Source organism: Chelon labrosus (genome assembly GCF_963514085.1).
Source record: "Chelon labrosus genome assembly, chromosome: 1".
Lineage (NCBI taxonomy): Eukaryota > Metazoa > Chordata > Actinopteri > Mugiliformes > Mugilidae > Chelon > Chelon labrosus.
The window spans coordinates 17,500,333-17,521,823 of NC_140337.1; the positions used below are offsets into that span (position 1 = coordinate 17,500,333).

At 40.4% G+C, this 21,491-nt stretch overlaps 1 protein-coding gene across 1 annotated transcript; it reads right to left on the reverse strand.

Moving 5' to 3' along the window:
* Positions 1-19,043: 19,043 nt before the first annotated feature.
* On the reverse strand, positions 19,044-21,077 carry LOC311498212 (uncharacterized protein). Its single transcript, XM_084558713.1, has 4 exons — positions 20,856-21,077; positions 20,604-20,736; positions 20,383-20,436; positions 19,044-20,164 (listed from the first exon to the last, which is right to left on the reverse strand). Exons 2-4 carry the CDS (start codon positions 20,706-20,708, stop codon positions 19,889-19,891), a joined length of 435 nt encoding a protein of 144 aa, XP_084414839.1. The 5' UTR covers positions 20,709-20,736; positions 20,856-21,077; the 3' UTR covers positions 19,044-19,888.
* Positions 21,078-21,491: the final 414 nt, after the last annotated feature.

A 21,491-nucleotide genomic window follows, 5' to 3' on the forward strand; every position in this document is an offset into this window, starting at 1 on the left:
GCTCAGCATAATATAATGAACAGACCATTATTCTGCTTGTTTCGATGCTGGTCAGGACAAAAAAATTGTCAAATATTTTAGTCTCGTTTTTATTCGTTGACGAAAATGTCAATAACTTTCGTCATAGTTTTAGTCTTTGGGCATATTTTGTATTTAGTTATCGTCTCATTTTCGTCAGAGAAAAAAAGGTCGTTGACTAAAACTATGACGAAAATTTTTCGTCAACGAAATTAACACTGCATCAAGGCACAGGGTGCCGCTGATTAGCTGATTTGGTCCAGCTGGGTGCTGGTTTTGGGTCCTTTGTCTTGGGAGATGCATCACGTGTATTGGCTTCCAGGAAGCCGTATAAGGCCGGACGGTTATTGGGTTTTTGGGTGTGTCGATCAGAAGGTAAGTGTTACTGTTTTTGATACGCTTTGTGCAGGAATTTCCCCGTTAGGCCGTAGTGGCGTTTACCCCTTTGGGTTACATCAGGGGGGTATTCCAGAAAGCAGGTTTACCGCTAACTCTGGGTATGTTAACCCAGAGTTAGCGGTAAACCTGGGATTTCGGTTCCAGAACGCTCAAATATGATCAGGCTATGTAAGTAACTATGGTAACATAGGCTCTGAACTTAACTGGGTATGTAAACCCAGAGTTAGCAGTAAACCTGGGATTTCGGTTCCAGAACGCTCAAAAATGATCAAGCTATGTAAGTAACTATGGTAACATAGGCTCTGAACTTAACCTGGTAGGGGTAGGTTTTGTTCAGGTTATGTTCGGGTATTTAAGGGCACGTTCAGCCAGGGCCACACTTGTCACACAATGGCGTTTCCTTTTGAGGAAGATCCAATTGACATAGAAGCACAAATCATTCGGGCTATTCACCGTGAGAGGGTGATGAGACCACGACTTGATATCCTTTCTTTTCCTGATGAGTTTTTGCGAGAGCGCTACCGTTTTTCTGCGGAATCTTTAATTTATTTAAACAACATTCTCCATCCCCACATTTCGAGCGTTACACATCGTGGATTCGCTCTCAATTCTCTGCAAACTATGTGCATCGCTCTTCGTTTTTTTGCGAGCGGGAGTTTTTTGTATGATGTGGGAGACGCAGAGCATATCGGCAAAGCAACTGTTTGTCGGGCGGTGCGTAAAGTTTGCCTTGCGCTAAAGCGGTTCCTGCGCAACTTCATTCGTTTTCCTGGCCACAAACCGACGAGGATCGTCAAAGTGGAGTTTCATCAACTGGCAGGTCAGCATCACTTATAACTTTTTCAAATTTACACCGAAATTATCTTTGCTGGTGAGCTTTCAATTAATGGGCATTGGCTATTTCAGGCTTTCCAAACATCATTGGCTGCATTGATGGGACGCACGTGCCTATTAAAGCGCCTTCCACAAACGAGGCAGATTATGTGAACAGGAAAGGTTTCCACAGCATAAACGTCCAGGTAGGTGTAGGCTATAGGCCACTTTTAATTTTTGACGCTCTGTTAATGGTGTTGATGTTTAAAACACATTTAATTTTACTAATTGCCAGATGATATGTGATGCATCATGCCTCATCACAAACGTGGAGGCGAAATGGCCAGGGTCAGTACACGATGCCAGGATGTACCGGGAATCTAACTTGAGCAACAGATTTCAACGGGGTGCGTTATCTTATGCAAATATTATCAGATCCACTTCAGGCTAATTAATGCGTAGGCTCTAACTTAATGTTATATGTGCAATTACAGGGGAATTTGATGGGTATCTTCTGGGGGATAGAGGATACCCATGCCTTCCGACACTCATCACCCCGTACCCTGATCCGGATCCTGGACCGCAAACCAGATTCAACGTGGCCCACAGCAGAACCCGAGCTAAAATCGAAATGACATTCGGGATTCTCAAGGAGAGGTTTCAGTGCCTGCGTCGGCTGAGGGTCAGTCCTGAAAGGGCATGCGACGTAATTGTTGCGTGTGCCATATTGCACAACATTGCAACGTTGCGCAATGAATCAGTTCCTGCTATTGAGGAGCAGATACCGGAGGAACACATTCAGCAACGTGACATCAGAGATGGACAAAGAATGCGTGATGAAATCTGTCACAATCACTTCAACTGAAAATAATAAAAAAAAAAAATGCACGTAAGACTGTTTCACACATTTATTTGTCCATTGCGTGTTTCATGGCCTGAAAAGAGAAAACACTTCATTATAGAGCAAATGTTCTGATCCAATGTTCTCAACTATGCTCTAGTCTCTGCACAGCCCATTTCTTTACCTCGATCTTTAATTTGAGGTATTCCATCTCCAAATCTGCCTTTGCAATTTGGCGTTGGAGATGGACTCGATAAAGTTCCTTTGCAGACATCTGAAATACATCCCAGTCATGTTCAGCATTCGAGCTAGTTATGCATGTTTAGACCAACTATGGTTATTTCTTACGTTTTTGTATTCATTAGGCCTACTTGGCACCGGATCCTCCACCGCAGCCACGGTCTATAAGAGGTACATTTCCAGTTGGCATTTATGTGAGCACTGAATGTTAGGTTCCATAAATAATTTGATCATGTCAAAACATACCTCTGCAGACATGGGTGCTTCCTCCGTGACTGCTGATAATGTCTCTTCATCCTCCTATTATTTATATGAACGGTAATATTGGCTGGGGGCTGAAGTAGGCTAATAGGCCATATAACACTGACTATTAAATAACGACTTACAGCAGTAGGAGCAGTATCATTTGTGGTGGTGGGGGGGGGCGGCTCCACCAGTAAAAGCACTCCACCTTCAACTGAGAAGTTCATAAATTGGTCATTTACAAACATGCAAGGCTTCACAAATTAGACATAAGTGATTTAGGCGTAGGCCTATTAGGGAAAATACATTGCACTAGTTCATGTTGCTCCTCCTGGGAGGTTGAGGGCTCCGATGACGTGCCCCCAGGAATCCCCTCCATCATCGGACGCCCTCGATTGATACTGATCGCCAACTCCTCCACAGGGGTGAGGGGGGACACCGCTGGCCCAGAACCGGTCTTCCTCTCCTCTGCTTTCTTCCTATTGGCTTTGAAATGAACGTACTTTGTTGCAATATGGCAATTTAAGAATATAATACTGGATAAGTGATGAAGATGATGCACTCAGATATATCTTACCAACTTGAACAATGTTTTTATATTTTGTTTTGACCTGTGGCCACGTTCTCTTGAGGGAGGTCGGGTTACATCTAATTAAAAATAATACAATATATGACAAGGTAGTCTACAGTATAAGAAAGTCTCATACAAAGCAGTTAATATGTAGCCTAATATCTACTGAATTATTGTGCTTCTGACATACATTAATGTGCTAGTAAAGTATAGTATAAAAGTATAGTAGGCTATAGTACTAAACTTACGCATTTACGCGGTCGGCAATTCTCTGCCAAGCAAGGTTTCGTTCCTTAGCAGACGTGCAAGTATTGCTTTTTTTTGATATAATCGCTCTTTCCTCCTCGTACGCCTCGAGCAGAACTTGCTGCTCCGCTTCACAAAAATAGGCTGCTCTGCGCTTTGCCATTTTTACTCATGGTTTCGACTCTCAATAGATGATGCCTTTATAACTTCGCCGTGATCGCGCACAACTCTAGGTTAACCAATACGGGGTTGATTGAACTGATTGCAAACCGGTGTTGTGGAACCGACAGCTCGGGTTTAGTCGCCTCAGGTTCAGACAACCCAGAGGTTAAGTTTTATCTCAGTGTTTGTTAAACCTGCTTTCTGGAATACCCCCCTGGTTTATTGTTTGCATAGTGTTGTGGCAACGTGGCTAGTGTCAGCTGTTTTCGGACAGGCTGTCTCGGGTGGACATCTGTGTGATGTTGTGGGATTGCCTGCATGCAGGTTGTTTCACATATCCACTGGTTTCTCGTGCGTAAATACCCGCCACCAGCTGCATGAAGACTAGGGGTGAGTATTAGTTAGATTTGGCTAGGCAGTTAGGGGGAAGTGTTTCTGTTGGGTAGATGGTTTGCCCATGCGTGTCGTCAGTTAACACTCTACTGTCTGACTGAGTTAAAGTTATTATCATGGCTTCATTGGTTGCGTTTTTTGAGACACCTTCGGAAACATTCATTGATGGTTGTAAGAAGGAGCAGTTAATCAAAATAGTGCAGCATTATGGCATTGAGGTGTCAGCGAGCAAACATAAGGATGACTCAAAAAAAGTAATCCTCTTGGCTTTGGTTGAGCAGGGGATCTTGCAGAAAAGGGAGGTGCTGCAGAATCTGAGTCCATGCCGGTGTCCGCGCCAGCGATGGCTCAGATGTCAGGTTTGTCGCAGTAAAAAGATGTTGGTCATGCAAATTGAATTGGAAAAAAATCGCCATACCATAGAGAGGATGAAACTGGAGCTAGAACACTCGAAATTACAGATAATTAAGGAGGGCAAGCTTGCCTCTCATGGGACTGGTCCTGGGGGTTCTGCATCAGGTGGTGTCGATATTATTTTGGACTTGGTCTAGTGCAGGGGTGTCAAACTGATCCGTGAAAGGGCCATGTGGCTGCAGATTTTCATTCCAACCATGCAGCAGCACACCTGACTTGGCTTAATCAATCAACTGAACTGCCTTCACACAGTCATTTCAGGTGTCCTCTTGCTTGATTGGAACAAAAACCCACTGCATGGGTGCTGCATGGTTGGAATGAAAACCTGCAGCCACAGCGGCCCTTTCACGGATCAGTTTGACACCCCTGGTCTAGTGCCAAAATTTAATGAGCGTGACCCTGATATATTTTTCATTCAGTTTGAGCGCGTTGCGGAGGCGAGGTGCTGGTCGGATTCGGAGATGGTGCTGTTATTTCAGTGTGTCCTCACCGGGAGAGCACAGGAGGCTTACTCAGCGATTTGTAGCGAAGCTAATTTGGGTTATGACATGGTAAAATCGGCCGTATTAAAATCATATGATTTGGTTCCTGAAGCTTATCGTCAAAGGTTCCGAAATTGGGTTAAGGGTGACAAACAGTCCAACGTGGAGTTTGTCCGCGATTTAACCTCCCATTTTAAGCGGTGGTGCGCAGCGGCACAGGTGAGCAATTTTGACGATCTTGCAGCACTGATCGTGCTAGAGCAATTTAAAAACACACTTCCACAGCTCATTGCCATGTATGTGAGTGAGCAGAAGCCCCCCACCGCATTTAAGGCAGCCGAGTTGGCTGATGAATTTGTGCGACGCATGAGACAAGTTTTTTGGATGCACGTTCTGGAGTGGGATGGAAAGGTTCTCATGGTGGTGCAGAGTTGGTCAGTTCTGGTCCCTCCAGTAAGCCTGCAGGGACAGGGCGAGCTGGGGGTGCCATGGTGTGTAATGCCGTGAGGAAGGTCATTGGAAGGATAAGTGTCCGTTGTTAAAATCAAGTGACAAACAGATTTTTTCATCTCATGCTCCAGTTATGTGTTCTGCTGTGTTAGAGGAAAAAATGTCAGGTGCAGGTCGGAGTATAGGTGTCGTACCTGGCAAAGTGGCTTGTGCCGACCTGAGTGCTGAGTCTGGGTTTGAGGCATTTATCATGGATGCTACAGTGTCGCTAGTTGGCAGTGATAAGCATGTGCCAATTAAGGTGTTGCGTGACACAGCTGCTAAGCACTCATTTATTGTTGAGTCAGCGTTGCCTTTTTCACCAGAGACGGCAACAGGGGACTTTGTCCTGATGAGAGGGATGGAGATGGGTTTGGTACCTGTGCTGTGCCATACAATAGTGTTGGATTGTGATCTGGTGCAGGGGGTTGTTTCTGTCAGAGTACGTCCGGCCTTGCCACTTGATGAGGTAGATATGATTTTGGGCAACGACCTAGCTGGCAGTGCTGTGTGAGCTGGTGTGCCACCACCTGTGGTTGTTTCCAGACCGTTGGCCTCTGGCGATCCAAGTGAAAAGGATTTGTTTCCAGATATTTTTCCAGTTTGTGTTGTGACATGTGCACATAGCCGTAAAATGTCTGTTCCTGATCTGCCTGTTTCAGAGTCTGAAGGTGTTGGGGAGCATTTGATCTCACTGCCGGATCTTCCTCCATCTGTGCTGAGGGAGGACTGGGTGGAAAACCAGAGGGGGGAATCATTCTCTCTCTGCACTGTGGGATAAGGTGTTGTCAGTTGAGGAAACCAGAGAGGTAGCCCGGGGTTATTTTGTTCAGGGGGAATTGCTGGTGCGTAAGTGGGTGCCCTGTGTTGGTGACTCGGTGGGGGAGCCAATTTTTCAGGTTGTGGTGCCAGATGGGTTTCGGGTCAACATGTTAAAAACTGCCCATGACAGTTGTGGTCATTTGGGTATAAAGAAGACCTATGATCGTGTTCTACGCTATTTCTTTTGGCCTGGTTTGAAGCGTGATGTTGCCCGTTATGTTAAATCATGCCACGTTTGTCAGGTCGTGGGGAAGCCTGGTCAGGTAATTAAACCTGCTCCCATGAGTCCTATTTTAGCTGTTAGTCAACCTTTTGAGCATCTAATCATAGATTGTGTTGGTCCCCTGCCTCCATCCAAGTCTGGTTGTGCATACATGTTGACTATCATGTGTCAAACTACAAGATATCCTACACATGGTTGACACGAAAAGGACTCGAAAGACTTCATAAACATAAACAGAGCAGCACTAAAGGTGCTGAAGCATGAAGCGGCCTTCTGTGTGGAGTTAGCATGTTCTCCTTGTATCTCCCATCTCTCCGGGTACGGGTCTGTGATTCTTCCAGGAGTTTCCTTATCACGTTTGTAATTTACTGGAATATTCATGTAAAGCGTAACTGCTACATAGAAAAGAGAGATAAATAAAGAGGCTCATCACAGTCAAGTAGATGCTGACCTGCATGTAATCAAAACTATGCAGGAACGGATGTGGACACACCCTCAGAGACTTAAATGCAAACACACAATTGCACCAAGCAGAGGTGTGTCAAACAGAAAGTGACACCAAGAATTTGTAAAACACTTACTGTTTCCACACCATTATTCCTAACCAGCGGCAGAGGTTACTGGCTAGAGTCAGAACCTCCGAAGGCCTCGTCCTCATCTTCTCTCTGCTCAGTAACATAGACACACTGCCAGTTAAAAATGTGAATTTGGAAAATTTAGTTCTATCTGTTACTAATGGTGAATAAATTAAGATATTTTAATTTAAGGCTATAAATAATTTGCCACATGCAAAGCGCAAATCAGGAATGAGATGAATGAGTGTGAAGACTCATCCTACACTTGTGAGAAAGCTATAAAATATGTGTCTTGAAATCTAATCTAGCATGTTTCTCAGCACATTCTCAAAGCTATACACACATTATGAATTTGGCACATTTAATATGGGAAACCACCAACTGATGAGAAACCTTCATCAAAACACGGCCTGCCACTGCACGTCTGAAAACACCATAAGATCTCTGCTATGTTGCAGTGAAGCGTGTCCTCTCTGCCTCTGAGGTTGAAAATTATAATGCTGAACGACCACAAGCCAGGGGTAAAGCAAACAGGAGCCAAGTGCGCAAACTTTAAGAAAGGTTTTGTCGATGTGTGTGTGTCTCCACACTTATACTGTCTTAACACCAGACAAATCTGACAGCCGTTTCCTTGTCATTCTGAAGCCCACATCCATCCATCCTCCACCTTAAATAAGTGGGATACGCTGGAACGAGAGAGAGCTACATGCTAATGGTGCATGGCAGCTACACTCTCCCCTCTGGAGTCTTGAAAGGGGGATCTATCAACTTGAAAACAGGCTGGCTGCTCAGTGCCATTGTCAAGCATCCTGAACACCCCCACTGGAGAGGGAAATTATGAACTGAAAGAGGACTTGATACTTCCAAGAGAGCCAGAGTTCAGACTTATGTTACCATCTGAGGAAAAGGAGGTCGAGCACCATCCTTGATTTGCAAACAGAATCCTGAGTGGGATCCATGTGAGCTTTCACATAGCACATTTTGAAGGAAGAAACATTGTGGCCTCCATTTCCTCTCCTTCTCTGCTCCTCGTTCATCTGAGAACTTTGACCACATCCATCCCTGGCCCTCACATATCGATCCACTGGAGGATTGTGCAGCTCACCGTGAAGGAACCATAACATTATGAACACTTAGTTGAACATTTACTCATTAAAGCCCATGACTACGTCAGGACTTCATGACTGATAAAGGTAAGAGTCATAAAGGTTGTGATAGAGTCTTGGCATGCCTCTGCAAAACAAAACAATGATGCATGAGCTCTCTGACAGCGTTTCATTGCGCTCATAGCTTACAATTTGACACATTTTCTGGTGAAACAGGATACTAGACGGAGCATAACGCATGAGCAGATCACTTAAAAGTGTAACTCAAATGAAACCGAAAGCCTTTTGTAGGATTATGGACCAACCTTTATGTTCATTTAGATAGGATACAGGTGGTACAGTTCAAACATGACACACTAGTTACAGCAGCTTGAAGCATATACTTTGCATACTTGGGTCGCATCCATGCATCAGTGTGTGTTTGTCAAGCTCAGGTTCTTGTACCGTAATGACAGTGATGCCTTTGAACTTAAAACAGCACACTGACATTTTTGTAAGCCTGTTTATCACCAAAACTTTTTTCAGTAATAGAGTTAAAATAGAGAAAATGCAAATAATTGCGATGCTTGTCGACTTAAGGCATGTCTTTGAATGTTCTGCTAGTTCTCCTAAAAGTTTTAGTAAGGGCCCACAGCCCTTATAGGGATTTTAATAACATTGTTATGAAGCAGACTGTTGCAGGACCATGTGTTGATGCAGTGCACCATGTCCATATATAGCTATCAGTGAAAAAAGAAGCGTACCATACAGAAGAAGGAAAGATAACGCTAAGAATTCTATTGGGTCCTGGCCCTTGCAGAGGTCTTATAAACTTGAGGCGGTGTCAATATCCTCAATAAACACAAGACTTTGATCGCTGAGCACCTCGCTTACAGCAACACATACTTAATTCACTGTACAACAACCTGAGCAGTCCTTTTCAAATACACGGATACAAAGGAAGACTACTCTCACATGTGAAGGCTTTACTTCTGCTCATTCAAAGCCATGGCAGTGGAATCGACCATTTCAGCTGAACCTCACGGCCTCCCATCAGCCCAGTCCAGGTGCAGACACGGGGAAGAAGGCCAAAAGTACGAAAATGTGAGGAAGAGGAGCTCCAAAGACTGGTTCCCTCCAGAGATGGCCTTGGTGAGGAGCAGGCTGCACATCAGGAGGGTGATAATGGACAAAAAAAATCAACGGACTGGTCATGGAGATATTATTGACACCTGCCAGGAACTGGAGCATGTGTTCGCCTTGGTGGTCTTCAAGGTAGCAAATGAAAAGATGGAGGTGAGAGCTATGGTCACACTGCTTCTTCAAATAACAAACATATATGTGTACATATATTTTAAACACATACAAATATTGCAGATTTGCACATTTTAAATGAGTAACAGAGTTGTACAATATATTGCATGTGCCAATTAATATTTTTTCTATAAATGTAATGCAAATTTCAAAAAGTAATCTTGTACGCTCTTGAAAAGCAATGATGCCATGTGTGATGAAAGGGTCCAATACAGTTCCGCCAAAGCAAAAACAATTTCATGGCCACCCTTATCAATGCAGACGTAAAACAAGTCGTGCTTCATACGTAAGCAAGGATGTTTTAGTGACGCACATTGTAAACCTTCTAGTTTATTGACGTGTGCAGCGAATGACTCACAGCTGGACAACATACTGTAACTGAACTTGGTTGTATGAGTTGTAAGTGCTTATCTTCTCCTCTCAACTTCCTTTAGGTGTTTGGTTCTTCATCTGAGGAGGAGCAGTCCGCAAGACATCTACACCTAACAGACATTGTCTATTACTGATACCGGCAGTGTGCTGGGTTTATGACGTGTACAGTATGAAACTGTATATGAAATGAAAAAGCATAATGTGAATGTACTATGTGTGGTAACTTGTGCTCAAAAGAGAGACCACTGGACAACTCTGATCTCTGATGGACATGAAACAGTACAGAGAGACATGTGCTTTGTACGGCAGAGGAAAACTAACTTTTTTTCATAACAACTCACCTGGAGCTGCAGTGAAAAACCACAACAGTTAATAACAAGAGGAAGAACAGTCGGTCTTGTCTACAGCTACCCCTAGTGGCAATGCGACGAAATTACACTTACTTGTAATATGAATGAATGCATCTTAATAATGCTCACATTGTAACACTATGTATGACTTATTTTTGCTACAATATTTAATAAATACCTTTTTATGTATTTGTGAATGGTTTGATTACTGATATTTCTATCTCATATAAAAAAAGGAGGGACCTGTATGTAGCTAGAGGGTTGTTAGCCAAGCTAAAGTTAGCATAAAAACAGAAAACTAAGAGAAGACGCTGACATTGTTCTCTCTAAAAGTCACTTCTCAACCTTGCTGTGAACATTTGTAGCCTGGAAGCCGTCCCGCAACCTCCCTCGCACACAAAATGTTTGTGCTGGTCTGGAGTCGCTCCATCTGGAACTCGCTACGCTCTGGCAAACATCTGCCAGGCAACATGGTCATCCATGTCGTCTGAGCACTGTAGAGCTGGAACTAAATTGCTCTGAGTGGTTGTAGGGCTATCCAATTACCCATATTCTGCTATGAGTAACTTCCAGCTATGTCAGGCCAGAACATTTGCTTAATCTGTACACAAATGTAGAAAATGACAGTTCAATCAATGCTAAGCTAAGGACCTCCCAGTTTGCAGCTCCTTCTTAATGCACAGTAGTATGAATCTCTTCATTGATGTCTCTGCAAGAAAACAAATGAGGATATTTTACAATTTAACTGTTCCTTAAATCATCTCATATATTATTTTATTTAACCTTGAATTAGATGACCAACCAAATTGTTTGGGGACTAAATAGACGCTCACAGTAAAGCTCTTCAGGTCTTACATGGGAGTGATTTATTTATTTATTTATTTTTTCTTTATGGCTGCAGCCCACTGACTGTGTCCAATGGTTTCTCTGTGTAAGGCAACAGGATAACACATCTGAAGAGGTCATCATCGATCATTTCATTCAACAGTTGTCACCAGCCATTTTTCTTCAGCTATCCTTTGGCTTTTACAAGAATTCCTTCTAACTGCAAAATATCCGCCCACTTACAATAAATCACAACTAAATAAATAAAAACACGTGTTGATAAAGAAATCACATCACTGAATTGTTATCTGTTTTTGCAAACTATGCAATTCACGAAGAGAGTTACAAAATCGAAAATCAATGAGCCAAACGCTCATATATATATATAATGCCATAAATGTTTGTAACCTACCAAACCGTCTGCGTAGGATGTAAACATGGCTGTACAAATAAAGTGAATAAAGTACTGTTGTGTATCACATTCTTTTCTTTGCTGTTCTGAAATATAAGGCCCAGACTTCTAATACTGTTATCCATTTTAGGCAGTCATGCAAGGTGATAAGCGCATCTTCACTGACATATGATTAAAATAAGACAAATATATAAAATAAATATTTTAAATCTGAAACTCTATATTTAAAAACATTACATTTACAGGAATGACTACTGCTCTGATATTGTGTCGTCTTTATTTCATACCCTAAAAATACATATTTGTGTTTAATCACAATGATCTTTGTCACTAGTTAATGGGTTAAATATATTTTCTTTGTGTGTCTGTCATGGCTGCTTCTGTCTAGAGGTGAACAGGTGAGGGACATGTGTTGCCCTGTTCCTATAAAGTGGAACAATATGAAAATGACAGGAGAGCTCACGTGCGTGATATTGTGATAAGAAAAGTGTAAAAAAAACATTGGTCATTTCCTCATCTTTTCATTTATCACCTACACAGAAGCTTTGCTCCCATTCACCCAGCAGGTAAGGAAACTACATTTACAAAATTGTAATATTTTATGAAGATAAGACAAGATTAAAAAAGTGTAGTTACAGCTGTGATGGCAGCAGCAGTCTTACCCAGCAGCAGAGGACTGGCTAGAGTCAGGACCTCCAAAGGCCTCCTCCTCATCTTGTCTCTGCTCAGTCTGGTTCACGTCGCAACTTCACAAACGAGTAACAAGGACAATCTGGTACTTTCTTTTATTGCTTACTTGTGCTTTGGGAAGCAAAACAATTCAATTTACATTTGTGCAGTTGGCATACTCTCATAATACTTATGGAAAATTTCAGGAATTGCATAAGAAATTCCTCCAGAAAGCATTTGGACAACTAAAGAGACTGAAGGTGGGTCAATCAGGAATCCATGTATCATTCCTTCCTTTTCAACTTGCATGCTGGCTGAGAGTCTGTTGTTTGGCTGTAGTGAGCAGTAAAAACTGCACTGTTTTTGTTAATTTTCCATCAGGCAGAACACGAGAACAGAGTCGCAACTGCTTCAGCTGCATTTGATGAAATCATGGATCAGCTTGGTTCTGTTTTGGCGCTAGTGATGGAAGTGTCTGATGAGTCTGAACTGGAGGAGATGGTGGAGCATTTCTTGGAGAAAATCATGACTTACACTGAGAGGAAGATGGAGAGCCATGCTGAAGACCTGCGTGGCTTTGAAAACCAACTGCAAAGAATTCACATGTTAATAAAAGTCTTAGAGCGGCATCACGCCGAGCTGTGACTGTTTCTATCTGTGTCTCCATTGAGGGATGTGTGGCTGAATTATTTTGTGCAGCTTTAGTTTTTATTTAAATGACATTGAAAGTAGGCTAACCTAACGTATGCTGTAACACACTATTTGTTACAGTGAATGTAAGGTCTTTGAGAATATGCAAGAGTCAGCGTTTTTACTTTTCTTTGCAGTGATTAAATACATTGGTGTGTTTTATTTGTTTGCATTCAGCTTATTTTATTGTCTTTTGCTATTCCTGACCGGTGATCTATAACAAACCTATCCATCTCAAATAAACAGTTATTTCTTTTTGTCTGATGCCTCATTTCCCTCAGTCATTAAGCCAACACTTCTGAACAGTGTGGCGCATGTAAACATCTATGATTGACCATTAAATGTAGTGAACAGAATTTTATTTACCTAAGTCGTAGTCCTCATGAAGACTGAATCAGATTGTCCTCCAGGACTGCTCTATATTTTGCTCCATTCATACTACCCTCTACCTTTACAAGCCTTCCAGGGCCTGCTCCTGAGAAGCCTCCCCACCACTGACAGGGGAAGTAAATAACACTGACCATCTTGTGACAATACAGTGTTCTGCCGGGAAACTTTTGGACCTGGCATTAATGTGCATGTTACTTAGACATGTACCACCCACCTAGACCAGACCAGGCACCCCCACCCCACAGCAATGACACTCCATGATGGCAGCAGTCATCCCCAGCAGGATGAAACCTGACACAGGAACACACACAAAAACGGTTTAGGAACAACTAAAAAACATGAAGAACAGCACAAGTTGTTGACCTGGCCTCTGAATTCACTAGATCCCAAATTGATCAAATATCTGTGGGATGATCCACAGAGACCACTCCCCTCAACCCATGGGACCCAATATATAAGATATAATATAAGATACCTCATGATGGAGGGCCTGTGGGATTGTCCTCTACTCCTAGAGTATTGGAAAGTAACTAAATGCATCAAGTAGGTTTTGAAAACGCCTTTCCCATTCTTGGTACTTGGTTTGAATACCAGACCCTGTTATGGGCTTTGGACATAAATAGGTGATTAATAATGTGTTAAGAGCTAGACAGTTCTCACATGGAAGTAGATAGAGTATGAAACGGCCACAGTTAAGACAGAACTGCAAATAAATAAAGTAGAATCTAAGATTGTTTCTGATATTATAATTTATTTGCTTGGCATACATGGACGGTTGAACAGATGAATGGTTAATAAATACAAGAAAGTCTGTCCAGTTTCAACCAATAATGATAACAGCTTTTCAGCAACAGGCACAGCTGCTGCTTTTCCACAACGTACATTTCAGTTTGTTAAAACAGAAAACAGTAATTTGATTTCTTTATTTACAGACAGATTTTCCTGAAATTACTGAAAATTATTAGCTTTGATTACTGGTACACAGTGCAGTCATATTTCTGTCATATGGTTGCATGTGTAATCCTTATGCGAACATAAATTAGTACAGTTTTTAAATGTTTACTTTGGTCAGCAATTTAAGATTTTAGGTCCATTTTAGAAAAGAAAAAAAAAGCTACAGAGTAAAAAGAGAGGAGCTTTATAGATACAACAGCTTTATAGATACAACAGATATAAAACTAGAGGTGGAGACAAACACGTTACAATTCCGCTTGATGCTCCTCCAGAGACTTTATCCTCTCTTTCAGTCCTCTTAGTTTCTCTTCATTGTCTTTGATTAACGCAGCTTCATCCTCATACATTTTATCGTAGAAAGTCTTACTTGCCTCAATGATGCGATTGGTGCCATCAGTGAACCACGACACTGTAAACTCTGGCATAAAAGAAGGCAAAAGACTGATGAATGTTTTTTTCACAGCGTCCATCATGCTTTTCAAGTCATCCATGATCTCTGACACGAAGGCTTTGTCTAACTTGTTGTTGGCCTGGAGGAGAAATAAAACCAAATGAATACATACTGAATATTCTGTTCTTATCAATACTTTCACATGGTGAGAAGTTAGGTTATTTATGTCATAAATATCTACCTTTGCACGTCGAATCATCACAAGTCAAACTGACTGACTCACCTTCTTTCTTGCTACTTCTTCCTCTAGTATCTGAAGATTGCCTTTGATTTCTCTCTTTAAAAATAAGAGAGAGAGAGAACAATCAACAGTCATTTTCATTTGGATCATGGTGTTATGACAAAGAGCCTAATCCGTAAATCTTACTGCGATGACTTACTTCACATTTGTTTAATGCAAAATGCTGAATGAAAAGAGTAATTGTGAGCAATTGTAGTTATTTTAAATGTAGATCTAGAAACAACAGTGTACCAGTGTGTCCATGTCTATCAGTGAACATGCCACGTGAACCAGACTGAGCAGAGACAAGATCAGGAGGAGGCCTTTGGAGGTCCTGACTCTCGCCAGTCCTCTGCTGCTGGGTAAGACTGCTGCTGCCATCACAGCTGTAACTACAACACTGACAGAAAATTAAAAAGCATTGCATAACCAAACAGAAACTTTCTTAAAGAACCGTTGAAGTGGTAATGTAATATTTAAATGTGTTCAAGTACAACTACGTTATTGTTCAGTGTTCGTGATCTTACCTGCTGGGTGAAAGGAAGGACAGCTGCCGTGCAGATGGCGGATTAAAATGTGAAAACATGACACATGACCAATTTTTTATACACTCCTGTTGTTAAGTAGCTCATGTTACAGATCACGTGTGTGAGTTTTCTCTTTCACTTTTGTTTTCACGTAAAAAGCTCCTCTTTACAGGTTATGTAACAGGAATCATGAATATAATAATATATACATATATATATTTATAATCCAGAGCTCCTTTCTCTCCAGTCACTATTGGTAAGATCAAGTAGGGTAGCAGCCATGTCAGACACATGAGGATATACTTTACTTATTTATCTCACAGTGGGAAAAATGCAATTCAATGCAAAGGTGCATGTTTAGGACATTGGTTCAGACAACAGCCAGACCTCTACTTCTGCCCGAGGCTGCTGCCATCACTGTTATCACCATCAAGCTAAAATACAGAAGATAAATAAATATTTAAACAGGAAGCCAGGTGGTGCATATCCAGTGTTTCCTATGAAACCATATGAGAATTATTGGAAGAGTTGAAAGATTAGTGAAAAGAATTATGATAAAGGACAACAGACGGACAACGGTTAGATACACAGGTGAAAACAGTCCTGCACTTCATAACTGTTCTAATGATCAGTCACAGTGAAACATTGTAAGGAAGGTGGTAATTCAAACTGCAAGATCATTCCCATTTGAATTCAGTTCAAATCACTTTATTTGTCCTGAAGGAAGCCACTCAAACTTAGGAAACAGAATACGGGAGGGGTCCCGTGAAATCCTGTGTGCTGATTTCACAGGCTGTGGAGGATGTAGTTTGTGGTGCTGTTAAACTGGACTAAATTAAAACACTGAAGCGCTGCTGTTACTTACAGTAGTTTACAAACTGGGGTAACAATTACAGAACTATGGGTATTTTAACTGTCGTAAACCATTCACACTCACACCTACGGCCAATTTAAATTCACCAATTAACCTAACGAGCATGTCTTTGGACGGTTGAACCTGGAGAGAACCCACACAGAGAACACGCAAACTCCACACAGAAAGGCCGATGGATTTGAACCCAGAACCTTCTTGCTGTGAGGCATCAGTGCTAACCACCACACCGTCTTCATCCTACCGCACTTCAGTGGGGAAAAAAAAACATTTTCTGGTGCAGTAATATTTATTAGGTTAACCGTCACAATTTTTATTTTAAGTATCAGTGAGAACTGGAATTATTCAAGTAAAACTATACATGTCATGCAAGTAATAAACAAACTGTGGGAAGAGTAAGTTTTACTATGTATTTTCACATTTTATTCAAAGGTTTCATAGTCACTGCACATAAACGTAGAAGTACTAAGTAAGTTTTATTAAGTGTTGCGTATTTTGAATCGACTTTCAACTTCAATGGAGGCAGGAGCATTTTGGAGGTAAGTCATTTAGGGTTGTTCCTGCATATATAATGGAGTTAAAATCACTTATCACTGTAGCTTAATTTTACTATGATCACTAACGCAACGTCTCTGTGGTAAGTCCCCACCATCATTTTTGTTAATTATCTTAATTATATACAAAACGAGTGGTTTATTTTGAGTTTATGAAATGTATAGCTCCTGAACGGTTGAGCATGTTCTTTTAATGTAAAGTTGACGGTGGTTTTCTTTCTTTATTTATCTAATGTGGCCAGTGCAACATGTGTTGCTAGCTAACCAGCTAACCTCTTTTTATTTTGCACTTGCAGTGAGACGTATGTGTGTAAACCGGGACTGACTGTGATTAATCCTTCGCTAGATGCTGGATGTAATAAAGAATTTTTTAGATCACAGCGACCTTTTTTAGCGATGATATTTAAATCATATCATCAAAATACACTGGTTTTACAGTGATACAGTTTATTTTGGTTACATGATTCTGTAGTTTTAATGTAGTATTTTGTCTTTGCGTTTTTGTCCTTAAGTCCAAAGCAACAACTTTCCGCAGTTGACACAGTAAAGTCCAGCAGCAGCTACAGCAAGCTGTGTCACAAGCAAAGCCATCTGGCTATTCAGGTAAAAAAATAATAATAAAAGTGTGTTTTTGCACTTAATAAATTTAAAGTAGATTTTTGCAGTGATATGAAAATCTAGTTCAGATGAGGTTTGATTTATTTCTGTTTTTTTTTTGTATATTAAAAAAAAATGATGAAATGGTCGAACTACAGGACACAGGATTACTACAGGATTACTTCAGACAAGCAGAATGGAGACATTTTATTATTATATTATTATTATTATGTTATTTATTTATTTTTAAAAGTCATTGTTTCAATAAACAAAAACATTAAGAACAAATTTAGGGAATTTAATAATATGTAAAATGTTCTGTAAATGTTACTTAAATATAGTCCATAAATAAAAGTTAGAAAAGTGTTTAAAAATTACCTTGAAAAGCCACTGATTTAAGGTGAGATTTTTCAGTTTGAAGTAAAACTTACAAAGAAGGAGAGAGTAAAATTCAATGAGCATATTAATAATCATCAGTAAATTACTTGACTTTTGCTAGGAAAAGAAACTTATATTCGCAAGTAAAGTTTACTTGATGATCGCTCTTGTATCGCTCTTTATTTGCAATTTTTAAGTGCAAAAACTTTCTTAGGTTTATTCAAGTAAATATCACTCCAAATGTTTCTCAGTGTTCCCTCTTTTCTACTCAGCTGACTATGTGAGTGTTACACTGTGGTGTTAACCGTTCAGATGTTGCTCAGCACATCATATGATCGCTGTCAAACTTTAAATACAGTGCCTATGAAAATAATCCACTTCCTTGGCTGTGTTCCCATTGTATTGCTTTTAGAAATGGAATCGCGATCAATATGATTTGACTAGCTTGGCTGCTGTTGAAGTTAAAAATTGATGCAAACCTTGTCGAAACCCAACAGGGTCCATGTTGCGTTCAGACCACCAGAATCTCTAGTATCCAGTATTTTCCTATGCCTGATATTGTCGTGGCTTTGAATATTTTCTGTGACCCTGTTTTTATTTTATAAAGTGCCTTTATCACCACTTCCTTGGTGTTCTCTCCACTTAGTTTGATTAGTTTCTTCAGGTGTGCTCCATCCTCATTAGTTTCACCTGTGTCTGGTTAACCCCTCCGCCCGTGTGTGTATATATAGCCCTGCCTTTGTCTTTGTTCTCTGTTAGGTTGTCTTGCTGTTCAGTTCCTCATGTTCTCATCTTAATTTTCAGCTGTTTTTGGAGTTGTGTGTGTATTTTTTATTTTTTTTTGTTTAAACACACTATATTTGACCCTGAAGGACTGCAGACCAGTGGTCAGTGAAGGTCAGGGGGTACAGATCACCCAGGTCCAAGGCTCAGGACTGGCACATGTTAATGCTACTGTAAAAACACTTACTGTACTGGGAAAGAAGTTTTGTGCTTTGTATGTAGTCCATCAGCAGATGAGTTAAACGCATCTAAAGACCAGAGTGTTCTCATTTTTCATATTTCAAATGGAAATTTCCACCACAAGGGTTTTGACACTTGACCAGAAACATGCTGTGTTTCCACTGATGCATTTTGTGAAATGAGTGATGTTGACACACTTGGCCGCTAGGGGTCACTAAAAGATAAGATGTAAACACCACAAAAGACAAAACTGGGCTTCCTTTTTCATTCATGTTTACACTTTTCATCTATGTTTTATAATTGCTTAGAGAGAAAATCTACCTAAATACTGTTTTCTATAATTTTCAAAATTATTATTTTTTTCCTGAATATGGCAGAAGCATATTATTTATCTCCCAATGTCCCACAAAATGTCTTAACAGAGTTTTTGACTGGATTCATTACATGCTAGTGGTGCAGACAAACTGCAGATGGTGTTCATGTAGCATCATACTCATATAATATGGCACAAAGATGAATCACGTCAGGACTTTTTATTTTTATCTTTATTTTAAAAACTGCAATCTATGTGTCCATTTCAGAGGAATAAAGAGATAAAAATAACATTATTAAAAGCAACAAATCTTATATACAGAATACAGGTTAAATGGATTGTATGGATATATTATATATATTATATGGATTGCTTGCCTGATCAAAATCCACAAGATGACATATTGATAAAAAAACAAGGTTTATAGAAACAAATCTAAATCTAGAAAGGTTCCAGAAAGTTAAGTCTAACAACCATGTATAAATGCATGTGTATGAGTGAGAGGCTACATCAAACATTGAAGAAAATCCTCCAAGGCACAGGATCAAGTTTAATCAGGGCATCGATCAAAATGTGCACAGAATTCAAATTAATTGGATAGTGTTTGCTTTCTGCCTTGTGTCCTGCCTTTACCTCTGTCTGCTGTTCTCCTTTTGCCTGTGCTCACATTATTTCTATGTATATTTGAATATACTTCCCAATAGATTTGTTTTCATTAGATATTTTTCTTTTTCTGTCGTAACACAATGGAACAAGTAAAATCCTGACTTTAGAATAACAAAGTCATCTGACAATATTAACATAGCGTCACAGACGACTTTTCATCATGTGTTAAAAACACAAAGTGCCAGAAAAGTATTCATTTTTCGCCTGTTTTGTTTTCCAGCATATATGAAGTTAATTTAACCCCTTCGTAGCGTGTCATCCAGAAACGGAGAGGAAACCATCATCTCAGGATCATTTCACAAAAACTGAAGCAGCACAAACAAATCATACAGCCATCAAGATGGAAACTAAGATTGTTACAGTTCCACTCGATGTTGCTCTTGTGATTTTACTAAGTTCCTTAAGTCTTCTAGTTCTATTTCCTTCTCCTTCACATCTACAACAAAGTCCTCATTCGCCTTGTCTATGAAAGCCTCCATGTTCTCAATGAAATGTTTAAAGACATTCGGCAGTTCTAACAGTGGCGGAAATTCACCTGACGATTCCTTCACTATTTCCTCTAGGGCAACAAGCTGCTTTTTTCCTTCATTGAGTTGTTGTGACACATCTGCCAGATCCCTCTCGTGGTCTTCCTAATGGAGAGAAGTAAAAAGTTTGATCACACATCAAATCTACTCTTACATTATAGGCTTGCATGAGTTGCAGGAAGTTCTCCTTCCTCTGCAGTGGATCCATCACAAAGAATAATATATTTTTTAATGTATATTTCTCACATGTATATTCTGAGCCAACACGTGAGCAAACTGAATATGAAATGAATGAATGATATATGAATTATTGACTGACCCACCTTCTTTTTCTTTAGTTCTTCTGTTTCTTTCTGAAGTTTTTTCTTGAGCATTTTCTGAAATATCCCAGAAAGATTGTGTGAATATGACAGCTGTTCTATTATTGCATTGTATTGCAAAACAGTTAATTAACCCATGATGACTTGCACATATAATTGTATCTGCACAAATAAATATGTCAATATTTTACATCACAAACGAAAGGGTAAGTAAATACATTTACATGTGTGTCCTTGTCTATCAGTGAACTTGTGATGTGAACCAGACACAGCAGAGACAAGATGAGGAAGAGGCTTTTGGAAGTTCTGACTCTAGCCAGTGCTGCCATCACAGCTGGAGCTAAAACACTCTGTGAACTTGACACATTAAAAAAAAGCATTACGAAGAATTCCACAGAGACACTTTTACAGTTCACAATCTAATATTTTACAGTGTTTAGTACGACTACCTTATTGTTCAGTGTTTGTGATCTTACCTGCTGCTTGAAAGGAAGAACAGCTGCTGTGCAGGCGTTGGATGAAAATGTGAAAAGACGACACATGACCAATGTTTTATGCGCTCCCGTTGTCACGTCACAGATCGCCTGTGTGAAGCTGTCCTTTCACTTTCGTTTCCATGGAAGTTTATTACACTTTACAGGGACATGAAAATACATGTCAGTGTTGTGATACACGACACTCAGACCATAGAACACCTCATCAGGAGCTCCATCTCTGACCGGTCTTTCCAGTTAGCATTGGCAAGATCAGGGACTGAACAACAATATGTTTAACCCATTAACCACCTATAAGACATTGTTAAAGTCTAGTGCGAAAACTTGTGGTTAGACCATTAAAATAAACTAAATAAACAGGGCACAGTAAACAGCTGTGTCTTTGGGCAGTGGCACAATCGTGGTTGTTGTTGTTGTTTACTGAAACATATTCAAGTTAGTTGGAGGAAAGGTACTGGGGCAGAAATTTGCCCTTGTGATGGTCTTTTCTTTATAGTACGGTTGGATAATGATACACCTACCTCCTCCTGGATGGTTTTGTGAAGTGGGTTTTATTTACCACTGCAAGGATTCGGAGATCATGCACCACTGTGTTTTCACTTGTGCATTTTTCTTTAA